The 12,804-nt window shown below is 34.4% G+C and overlaps 1 protein-coding gene across 1 annotated transcript in view; it reads right to left on the reverse strand.

Moving 5' to 3' along the window:
• LRRFIP2 (leucine rich repeat (in FLII) interacting protein 2) overlaps positions 1-5,827 on the reverse strand; it is a gene marked incomplete at its 5' end in the record, with an annotated part of 40,078 nt that extends 34,251 nt beyond the window's left edge. Inside the window, 3 exons of the mRNA XM_010289387.1 lie at positions 1,735-1,788; positions 4,202-4,252; positions 5,741-5,827. Coding sequence (XP_010287689.1) covers positions 1,735-1,788; positions 4,202-4,252; positions 5,741-5,827 — 192 coding nt within the window. The remainder of the gene's footprint in view (positions 1-1,734; positions 1,789-4,201; positions 4,253-5,740) is intronic.
• Positions 5,828-12,804: the final 6,977 nt, after the last annotated feature.

Consider the following 12,804-nt stretch of genomic DNA (forward strand, 5'->3'; position numbering starts at 1 on the left):
AATAACTGTTAATCTTCACTGAAAGGCACAAAATAACCAAGGCAGTCAAAGACATTTTTGTTAAGCTTCTCCAAAATGAGTTCAGTTATCTGCTGAGTTCAAGTCCTATTCTTTAGTCAAGGGTAAATTACTTAATCTCAGTCTTAGCATATTTTCTAGGTTAACCAAAGCAAGAGCAGATCTGAGCAAACCTGCACCAGCTCACAAGTTTGTAAGTCTTGCCACATAGCATATTTTACATGCTTTTTGGGTAAACTATTTACTGTTTGCAAAGTAGTCAACACTACCCGATTTAAACGATTTCTTTGGCAAAAGTGTCTGTGTGATAAACTGCAGAAACACTTAACACCAGGATTTGCAAGACATAAAATTCAGTTAATCCAAGATGACATTTAATTGCTGAAACGTCTTAGTAAGTGACAAACACTAATTTTTTTTTTCCTAAGTCACACAAAGACACAGCTTATTCCACCTCCCAAAACAAACCCAACCCTTGTATTTTAGTAATTTGTCCCTCTCCTGGCCTATATATTCAGATGAATGACAAAATGATTTCTAGGCAGATCTAGTAAAAACAGGAAAATATTTACAAAACCTCAATAAACCCATTCTTTAGCACAGTATATGACCTAAAGAGGATATAGGAGAACCTATACAATAAATACTTCTATTAGCAGTCTTTGGGATACCTTGCATCATTCAGGTAAGTCTTTGCCACTAATGAATAATATATCCCCACATTCTCAAAGAAATAAAAGCCTGCATCATACCAAACTCTTCTTCAAGTTGTATCCTAAGGTACTACTTTTTTCTTCCACAAGTATTAAAGAAACAGAATAATACTTAATGTGCAGGAAGAGACACAACAGTGAGCAGACAACCATCACCATCAGTTTGGAATGAAAACCCAAGTTACAGATCAGTATTACACATCTGCAGTAAATGGCACTGATTCAGGATCCGTCTGAGTCAGCAGTAGTATCTACTCTAGTAAATAAAATATCCCTGTTTGCAGAATTTCTGAGACAGATAGGGAAAAATGGGAATGATAATTTTTTTCCCCATTAGACTTATCTAAACTAGACCAGTGTTTGATTCTTAATAGCACCTTTGCATCTGATAATGAAATTTGTTGTGTAGTAGTAATCATAAGACAATTGACAACTTATGTAGGAATCTTAATATTCTACCATTTCATGACAAGCTGATTAATTCTTACTAGCTGGCAGTATCTGAAGCCCAAGTGAGTACAATTACTTAGCTTTTTAGAAAAGAAATAAATCATATTAGACTATAGTAACACTAAAAGATGATACTTAAAACTCATAATTAAATGTTATTCCAAATAATTGATTATTGAACTACATATATTTCCAAACAGTTTCCAATTACTCATTTTCAGCAACAAAAATATACTGTAAATAAATATACATAAAAAAGGAAAAAAGCAAAAGGTGTTTATAGTAAAAACATAGTCAAAGAATTAAAATGAGACAACTGAGATTCTTTGTAAATGTGAAGATTGAAATACATAAACTACCTTGTTGACATTGATGGAAATAAAATACCAGATGAACTTGAACTTTATACGTGACTTAAAATACTGACCCTAAAACTGGTAATAGTTGGGAGACTTAAAGCATCATCCGCTCCCTAAAAAAATGAAACCAAAACCTAAACATTTTTTTTTAAGGCCATGATGGAAAAGGAGAAGTATACAGCTTGAACACAAACCAAATACGAACGTCGACTGGACCGGTGAGAATACCTGGCCCTCTCTGAATCTTCCTGAGAAAGAAGAAATGCAGAGTTATTTCATAGGGAGGAAAAAAAAAAAAGATGACAAAGTAAAAGCAAGTGAAGGTGATCAACATGCTGTTAGCACTTTTAAGTATTATTTTGAATAATCCATTCTGGCAAGTGAACTCATTCAGGTCAGAACAACTGTGATTTCACCTGATTTGGGTAAGTATGTCAACACAGTAAAATAGGAGTTGTAAATAAGGCAGGGGTTAATATAATTAATCATTAGTGTTCAGTAGTCAGTATTTCTTCTAATTATGGTATTAATGCAGAAAAAAGTATGAGATTTTTTTAAATTAAGAAATTAAAGTCAAAATAAAAAATTAAAAGCTTTACAAAATTACAAGTACATTAGTAAGAAATTTACTATATTATTACTACAGTCAGATTATGAACATTTTATGAAGTTATTTTAACCCTAAGAAAGATGATCAGTTTCCTCATACATATTTCAGATTTTTTTCTCTATTACAGGAACAAAGCTTCTTTAGCAAATTGATCAATTATAAGTTCTACAGGTAGTTTGTCTAAAGCTGGCTTTCACACTGCTTATAGTCACGTGGTTATTTTCTACATTATCACTGGATACATTAACTCGTTTAATATTATTTTTTGACTATTCAAGAGGCTTAGTTAATACTCTGCAAGAAAATAATTTCCCAAAGCGCGGGGCAGGTGGAGGAAGAGAGGTTCATTTCATAATGACATTTTAGTCTTCCTCTCTATAGTGTCTACTTTGAGGTTTAAAATGAAAATTTATGCTATATAACTTTTCAACACATTATAGTCAGATCACTGCCAATTTTAAATACACTTCATGGCTGTGGTCTAAATGGACAAATACCTGTTACTAACATTTGTGGCTTGCAAGCAGACAGTTTGCTATTTATATAAGATTCCTCTTAATTGCTGGTATAACACCCCAACTAGTATGATGTTCCTATAATGTAAAAATTCAGCTTCTAATACAAATGTCCTTACATTTCTGTAGGTAATTTACTTAGAGTAACAAGTCTCTTCCTGACATACAATCAGAATATAGAAAGCCACAGTATTAAGTGTTGAGCATTTCAGGTCGAAGGATAAAGTAAGTAGTATAGTACATATTGTAAACAGATAGCTGCTGCTAGTAGCTGTTAAGCTTGATTTCTAAGAAGTCTGAAATATGCACTTTATCTTGGAGGTTAGGTCTCCCAATCCAGGAAAGGAGTACACATCTGCTCAGAAACCTCCTACAGCAGATGTGCCCCATACACATATTGCTCACAAATGCAATCTGTGTTCCACAGTTTGGAAACCCTTGCCCTCCAGAAAAAAAAAAAAAAAAAGTATTTGAATGTGCATCCCACCAAGAGATAACAGAAACTTATGTTGTTCTTTTATAAGTGACGTGAGAACTAATATACACAAAAATGTCAGCTAAGCAAAGAGGCAATATAAAGTCAGCACAACTTTTGCAAATAAAAATCTAATGACAGTTCCAGGATTTCTCAAGAGAAATGCTGATTAATTGTCATGGTAGTTTTACCTATTTGAAATTATGGTTAGTTTCGGCACATATTACTTAAACCTTCTTGATTCAAAACATTCACACAAGTGAACACTTCCCTAAAAACATAGAAAGAAGCTCGTGTCTCCCATGTGCCTTTGTAATAGGCACACGAAGTTTGTGCAAGGAAGTTTCTAAAGAAACACTGCACTATATTAGTATAAATTGAATAGTAGTTTCCTCAGATTGTAACTCAAGTATCTCTACTCCTACCTACTTAGTGGATTTAATCTAAATAAATAAACAGTCAAATATTTTAACATTATTATTATTTGAAAAGGAGGGGCAAGAAGAAGGGCAAGGTGTTAAAGGATGCAAGTGATGCATGGGGTGGTTTTTTGTGGTTTTGTTGTTTTGGGGGTTTTTTAAAATCTTTTACAAATAATTTTTGTAAGTCATAGAAGCAACTTAATCAGTGAAAAGACTAGCATTTGCCACATTACTCAAAGAGGAACGAAATAAATGCAAGTCTCCTATGAAAAAAAGTAAAAAATGCAAACCCCAGAAATAAACTGAAATAAAAACATTTACTATTGAAAATATGTTTACCTAGATTGAAACAAATGTAATTTCATTTTTAATAAATTCATGACTAAGCCAGCACATATTTCCACATGCTGGAAATAAAAACCATTTCACTTTAAGAAATCCATCTCATTTCATAGTTTGTCTTTTGCTGCCATAAAGTAGCCTGCATATCCACATCCATAAGCAGTTTATATGTAACTGTTTTCAGTAATAAAACACTTTGAAATGACACACAGCAAACCATTAGTAAATTACTTCCTCCAAATCCTATGTTAGTTCACTGAGTGGCAAAAACATGCACAACAGGTGGTTTTAGCCTACCATCCATTTCTGGATATGAGCCCATTTTCTATCATATGAATGTTGAGAAAACTACAGAATGTAAAAAACAAAAACAAACAAACCATTTACAATATAGACTAGTCACCACACAAGACTCTATTCCTAAATAAAAAATTTGGAAAAATTTAAGGTAATTGCCATATAATCTTCAGCATAATATCAGATACATACAGCAATTAGAAAACTGAAAATATGGAATAACGAAAACCATATAAAACTGAGGCAAAAACATGTTTTGTAAATTGCACTTGTTATTACCACCCCAACCCCCCCCCAAATATCAGCATTTACATGGATTTGAATGTAATCACAATAAAAAAATAAGTTCTCAATCTTTTGCATGCTATGTCAAAACCTGAATCAAATGCAATAACCATGAAATAACCAGACTGCTGAAAATCTAGTTCTTTGGTTTTTTTAGTCAAGAAATGCAAATTTTTATTTAGGAGAAATGTGTGGAGCAACACACAACCATACGCGTAAATATTATGCCAATTCTATTAATTTTTTAAAATAAAGATCCTGACAATAGGTATTTATTGTGAATACTTTTGGTATAATCCATATTGGAAGAAATTGACTGAAAACTACACAAAGTCACTTATGCAAATTATCCAGTTAAAGTATATTATAAATACATTAAAAATAGAGCAAAATAGTTCTCTCTACTTTTTCATAGTTGTTTATTCTATACATTAGGTAGTGAACATTTTGAGTACGGTCACATTTCTTATTTATGCTGTGCTGCCACTTATCCATATTTACATGGATCTTTTTCACAGCAGCAACAAGCAAAGAAACTGCCACATGCGTTAAGTAATTGTTCTTATAAAAGAAAGCCACCAGCTGACTCAGCCACAAATCTATTAATTCAAATCCAGACAAAACTAAACTTCACATCAGAAGCTGAAAACTGTTCCTCTCTATGCAAAATTATTTATGCAACCCTGAGTTCTGGACATTGTCATTATGTTCCCTCTTCTGCTCATTTAGAACCAAATAAGCAGTAATAAGAAAGCTTCAGCCCTTTAAATATCTAAAGATAAACATTTAGATTAATCTTTGTCCAATTTTGATTGCCAGCACTGAATTTACTACATTTGTTAAAGGTAGAATCCAAGCATCTGATTTTGCCTGTAAATCTAGAATTTAACGTCACATTTAAAATGTTTTATTTTTTCATTTGAAAGCAAGAGTGCTAATAGCCTATTTTGTATAGTAGACTTTTTCCACAATGTGATCATAACTATTAAGGAAGTTCAAAATGAATGTTCAGAATAATATTTGGTGAGGTGCTATCCACAGGTAAATACAAAGCAAGTTATCCTTTTAGATATATAATCTAAGGGGAAAGAGAAGGTTACGGGAGAAAAGAGAGAAGTTAACAGTTGCCTGGTGCTGAAAATACTAACACGCAGCTGAATTACAATGAAAGACAAAGTCTGATGCAAGTACCAAAAGAAAATACGTTAAGAATTCTTGTAAAGGTTTGCAGTAATTCCTGATGATTTACACTACCTCTTTTTGCTGTCGCTCCAGCTCTCTCATACGTATATCTCTTGCTTCTGCTCGAGCTGCCCGTTTGGCTGCAAGCCTGGCTTCTGCCTACAAGCAAATTCAAAATACTGAAGGTTAAACCCACGTTTTTTCATAATGGTTTGAGTAGTCCATTGAATAATCTCTCCACAAAACCTCTTTAAGATTCTAACATCACAATACATGAGTAGTAAAGCAATCAGAGGTCTCAAAATGAAATTTCACAAAGGATATATACCTAAATCTTTACAGATATCATCACCAGGCAAAGGAATTACATGTTGATAAAAGAACTGAGTTCAGAAATATTACTAACACTGAATCTAAAAATTAATCTCTTGCAGACTTTAACGGGACTTTGCCTATGCATAGTATTTATTTACACAGGCATGTATGCAGCTGCAGAATCTTTGGCCACAGAGAGACATTAAAACTAAAAAGAAAGAAACTTAACAAAGATATTAAACCACTACTATTCATGTCATATTTAAAGGCTCTGCTATCACTTGGAATTATATATAAAAGCAAACCACTTTGAAGTCAAATTACTTCAAACAGTGATCAAAATCAAATCGATTATCAGGCAAAATGTAAGAAAGAAATTTAAGGTTACAGTTCCCCAAGAACTAACTTAAACATTCACCATCACCAGAAAGGGACTTCCCTACCTTTCCATTCAAGCCCTTATAGTCCCAACACCTTCCCTGGACACAGCTCCAGGACTCAGAATCTGCTGTAAGCCAATTTAACTAACTGCCATAGCAGAAACTTAACAACAAAAAGTAGTTTTCTGCTGCATTAGTGAAATGCATTGGCTTGTACAAGCATCTTATGAACACCAGACCCAGCAAAAGGGACAGACAGGACAAATAGTAGTGAGACCCTCCCCCTTTTCAGCGGCAAAAAGCTGTTATCTCTGCGCTGCTTGGGAAACCTGGTTATTGGCAGATACAACTATGTATTTTCTCTACTTTCTATCCAGCCTCAACCAAAAAAGAAACACACTGTTTTTCAGACCCTAAATGCTACCTCAAATTTAATCTATTAATTACATGAGACCACAATTTTTTTTACATAAAGCTGATAGTTAAGGAAAAGACAAGCTCAAATTTTTCATGTTTGAATAATGAGTTGATGAAAGTTTTCTCTTAAATACTTGAAATATTAAACCACTGAAGACAGTTTGTCCACAAAAAATTCCAATTGGCTAAGGTTAATTAAAAACTTACAAGAAACACCAGCAGCTAAAAATTCAGAACTCCTAACATCCAAAACATTTAATTTTACCTAACTTTTTAAAAATATAAAATACAATGGGATTTTGCCTTTGGTTAAGGATAGGGTTGTTTTTTCCCTGCTTTTACCACTATCACAGTATAGGTTTATGTAAAATATTACAAACCTATAAAATACATGACAATTGCAAATAACCATCTTTTACTGTGCTTCAGGAAAAAGGAAGGGATATTTAACTCAGAGTTTTAACTTTAAGTTATGATTAAACTACAGGTACAAAAATATCTATCAAATAATGAAAAGAAAGAAGGCAAACGTTATAGTTTTATTACTTAAAATAGTTTGTCTTAACTTCAAATGACTCTCATTAAGACAGTTTTTCTGCATTTTGCATACACAGATGAAATGATTCCAAGCCTGTATCATCATTCTTGACTGCCACGATGTAATCCTTTTTCAAAGCAGCATAAAGCTGATCTTCCTACCTGACCACAGCACACAAGAAAAACAAGGGAATTCCCACACAGCAGGAAGTCTTTTCTCACTTGCAGCCAAACTCTGTCATTATCTGTAATCAAAGCTCTGTCCCATATAAACTTTCACACAGGCATGTATGCAGCACAGAAGGAGAAAGGACTCAAACAGCTGTTATGTCTGGGTTTAGTTTTCTCTATAGATCAGCAGATATACGCACCTAGACTTTAGACTCCAGCAAGGCTTTATTGTTAAAGATAGAAAGTTCATTTGTTTACTGATTCACATGAAAAAAGTCAATTCACACTTCACCACTCTCTCCTAGTCCTACAGCCAGAGACCTAACTTTCACATTCCTACAGGAGGGGGGAAACTCCATGTCTTCCAATTTACTAAACCCTTTATAAAACACAAAATAATTTTACAAACATTTGTCATAAAACGGGTGACTGAAATTGAAGAAAAAAAAAATTTGTGTTTTTAGAGGAAATTAAAAAAAGCTTTGGCATTATATTAATTAATAAACAATAATAATAACAACAATAATAAATCATCTGTGCAACTAGATTCCTCTAAAAAGTACACAACTTCAAAAAGACAAAGAAGTTGGCAAGTTAGCTGAAAGCACAGTTCTTGAGCTTCCTTCACCAGACCTTAGAGCAAGAGACAAACCACATTACCATTTGAAAGGCCATTATACTGAGTAATTCTTCATTCTCAGCAGAATTGTTAGAGAGATAATCTCATGTTATTAATAGAGCACTCATATAAATCTTGGTAAGTATGTAACTGCAATTCAAAATTAACATTAATACAGGAATAACCATAATTCAAAAGGACATAGTTTTCTTCCTAGGTGCTGCTGTTCACTCTGTTGTGTTACTGAAGAAAGCCCATAAAGTTGTGAAATAGATTTCCACCAACAAATGCTTCACAAATTAAATTTTTCATCTATGTTGAAATAAAGTCTTTAAATATCTGCTAAGGGAAATACAGTGCCACAATAGCTTTGGAGAGAGGACCGAGTTGAAAAGATGAAGCTGTTTGGACTATAGAAGCAGCTCAGAAAGGAAATCTAGACTCCTTTTTACTTTTTGGTAAAAAAGAAAGAGCAAAAGGCCAGGCAGTGATGGTATAATGCTCTTCTAATTCAATTAGTATTTGAATTGAAGAGCATTCTAAATATATCACTATACCTTGCTCACAGGAGCTTGGGAGTCAGTACAGGTTGCTTTCTACAGCTTGCATTAAACAAATTCCAGTCCTAGAAAATTACAGACTGTAGTTTCAATTTCAGTTTAATTGGTCATTACTCTCTATAGAGTCTTTAGACCAGACACACATTAAAAAAATATATTTTTATGATAAAGATATAATACAGTATCATCTAATTGAAGTATAGCTTGTTAAAAAGTGATATAGCAAATTCCTATTTTCCTGAAGTAGAAATTGAACTGTGGGTTGTTCAAGATCTAGCAAATCTGACACTTCATTTTAAAGGTTTCTAAAGGGAACTCCAACTAAAAAGAAACATCATAGCTGAATTTTCTTGAACACTTCAAAAAAGAGATGAGGTATCCAAACCTGTTAGAATCATAACAGTACACTTAAACTGGTGGCTAAAATGGAAAGAAATTGCTTGGTTATATATTCTGGAGGGCAAATAGGAGCCATTAGGTATAGGTAGATAGAAGAATTTTTGCACGGAATTTATTCAGAGAAGTGATGAAGAAAGGAAAGAGAGGGCTACAGAGAAGATGTTTATAACGAGAGATTGGGTAGAAACAAACACAAGAAAGAGTCACTCAAGACTTTGTTCGGATAGGAAAAAAGGACCAATTAATAAAGGATTAATTAATAATTAAATAAAGTAAAATTTTTTTGTATATGAACACACTCATGCTACTCCTTATCTTTTACCGTCTATCCTAAGGACAAATATGTTATTTTAAACCAACTGCCACATCTGCATTTCTTTGTGTATTAGCTCTGCTCTGAGTGACAAAACAAAGCCACCTGCTTACCGCCGAGTTCTGGAATTCTTCATTTCAAAATAGGTACCAAAATCATTACAAGAAATAAAGAAAAAATTTCCTTTCACCTGCATAATCAGCATTTCTTTCTAGAAGAATATGATGATTCTGACTGTTTTCAAGCAGTTAAGCTACTACCTTGAAGCAGTACTCTGATTAGGTTATTTTATTGTGTATGTTTAGTAAATGTAGAGGTAGCAAGAGAATGTTCTCCCTCCTTACAGGTGACACGGTCAGTTTCTTAATTTTTATCTAAAAACCAATTACTAACAACTACTTACAGTCATTTAGAAAACCATCTCTGCTTCCTCCATTTTTTCCTTTTTTATTTTTTAAATACATATTCTGCCACAATCTTTTGAAAACCTCTCAAACCATTTTATCTGAACTTCCCATGATAACATTTAGTTCTTCAGTCAAATCCAAGATATTTTTGGCAAGAAAGAAAGAAGAAAGGGAAAAAGACCAGATTTTAATTTGAATGTGTTTGTAAAGATTGAGTCTGGAGTCTCTCCTTTCTGATACGTTTCTTAGTCTCTTCACAGCAGTGATGAAGTTCTTCACTAAGGTAAGAAGCATGCTAGTACACAGAATTGATATGGTAGAAGCTTCCCTCTATGTTCAGCAAGAAGCATTTGTCTCCATAATGCAGACAGGCATCTTTCTCCTTCTCCTTCCTTGCAAGAAGGAATTCACTAGAAAGCAATCATATTTTACTTTTAATTTTCATACTGCAGAGAGGGTGATTAATTTATTAGGTCAGATACAGCATAAAAGCGTCATAAGGGTAAAATAAATAACTGAAATGTTATTCACCTCAAAAATTATGAATGCTTTACATTGAAAAATTAGAATTATTTTGTCATCATGGGCTACAATGTGTATAACTAATTTCTCTCTGTCAAGGTATGTGAGGTGTTTACAATTGTGCATTTTGCAACAGAAGAGGCGTAGGCAAGGAAGGTTTTCCTTCTTCTAGTGGATGGTAGTGGTGAAGGTGCTGGCTGCCCCGCGAAGAAACCAGTCTCTGTTTCTGCCACAGGGCGTTTGACAAAACACCAGGACGTCCTGCCAGCTACAGTAAAGCATCACGATAAGCATTTTAAAAATGTTCACTTTACTTCTTATAGACTACTACACACTGCAATATAATTTCATCATTTCTTAGTAAGAGAGAAATAATACATTCACTTATGTTGCTCATTTCTTCTTAATCTCATTTCCATGCTTTTTACCCTTCTCATCTCCTTACTGTCTTATGGACCCAAGGCAACACCATCACTCATGTGCCAAATGTATTTCTTATGCCTCCTCAGAAATATCTTCTGCTTACTTCTGAAATGCCTACGAAGTAAAGGGTATAAACAACAAAATCTTAAGGTGAACAGTGACGCAATCATTGTCCACAAGCTCTAGTTCCTTGTCATCTGGAGTTACGCAGCCCTGATGAATGGAAGGGTTGCTGACACAAGCATGGAAAGAAAGGATATACATGGTAAATTATGATTGTCCCTTCAAACTGCTGTTTATCAGCTTGAGGGTGGTGAGATGACAAGAGTCAGACTCTTCTCACTTTCTGGCATGATGTTCACTGTATTTGTGCTTGAACTGAAGTCAATGTAAGAACACAGAAGTAACTGAAACCTCTGCTCTTGCATGAAGGCTGGTCTTGGAGAAATCGGTCTCAAGTAATCATAAGCGATACTTCGTGATGGCAGGTTACTGCTGAATATTTAAAATGAGCACAACTTGTCTGTAAACTAGAAAGAAAAGTGAAGCAGTAATGTAGATGTTTTGTGTTTGAGTATCTTCAGCTCACAGCTTCATAAGCAGAGAATCTCCCCAATAAAACCACAGGGAAAACAGATCTTGAGATCATATCAGCTGTATCCAGTGTAGACTGTGAACATAATCTTGAGAATATTAACCTCAATTTATTTATTTAGTTATTTGTTAGCAAAAAAGATTCCTGCATAAGAACCTAATCTTGACAGGAGCACGAAGTCACACTAGACAATCTCTATATGTTATATGGAAAGGCAGAACTTTCCAAAGTTTTCACAAGACAGAAGAAACAGTCTTCCACACCAGCTGCCTTATATTCTTTGTCAATCTGAGGAAGCTGATAGCTTCAGAATCCACTACAACAGCTAAGGAAGGAACCAGAAGGTGGTATAATGGAACTCTTCATATTTTCAGGAGATAAGCTTTCTAAATTTCTTGTATTTTTTAATACAAAATTAGCTGACTTCAAATTAACCTTGCTATAATCAGGAGACACTTGCCAATACTCCACTTCAATGTAGTTGGGTGCATTTGCACTCAGAGTTCCTTATCTCCTTGCAGGGAACACCTGGACAATATACCTGTTCCCACAGCTTTTGAAACAAACATGATAAACTGGTAGTCCTCTCTCTTGTACCAAGCCAAGACTTCCAAACTGATCAACTGCAACTAATCTCACTTAAGACACTGAATAATATGCAGTGTGCATTGCTTCCACAAAAGGATGCATAGATCCCTGGTCCCTGGGTGTGTGGATCACCTTTAATCTTCCTCAGTTTCAGCAGGCACAGGGAATTCAATGCCAGGAAGGATAACACACAACAGAATACAAAGCAGGTCCCAAAGAAAGGTCTGGTAACTCCAAAGTTCTTGGAATAAGGCAGTAATACACTCCAACGTTGATGTTTTAGCATACCTGTGCCTTGGTTAGCACAGAGGCATTGCAGAAGAGCTTGTCTCACTGCAAACTCCCATAGCAAGGAAAAGACATGAAAGAACTCTCCACATAGCAGTGCTAGTGCTACAAGAAGTGAAGGGGAAGAGACACAACCTCAGAGGAAAAGTTTTCTGATGCAGAGGAAAGATGGAGAAATGAAAGAATTCTCACAAGGAGCAAGCAGTTTGACCAAACACCTCAAATACTATGAATGATGCAGTTGTCTTCCACTAAATATTTTCATATAAGACAACACATCAGATTCAACCAGTGCAGAAAAATGCCTATATAGAAATTATTTTATTGGATCAGTACCAAAGAATTCGTTACACAAAATCTCCTAGAAAGCAGATGTTTGTTGGTACCAAAAGGAAGATAGCACACATTTTTGACATGTCCCACAGAGCACGGAAATCTCAATTTTGTCAAACTAGAGTGGTGAGAAAGAATAAGGTTAATGCTTTCTGAAATCTTAACTTTTGGAGGAAAAAAAACCCGGAAACTTTATATACTACACTAGAAGTCTCGCTAGTATTACAAAAATCTGATAATTCACAGAATCACAGAATGGTAGAGGTTGG

Source organism: Phaethon lepturus, unplaced genomic scaffold (genome assembly GCF_000687285.1).
Source record: "Phaethon lepturus isolate BGI_N335 unplaced genomic scaffold, ASM68728v1 scaffold1616, whole genome shotgun sequence".
NCBI lineage: Eukaryota > Metazoa > Chordata > Aves > Phaethontiformes > Phaethontidae > Phaethon > Phaethon lepturus.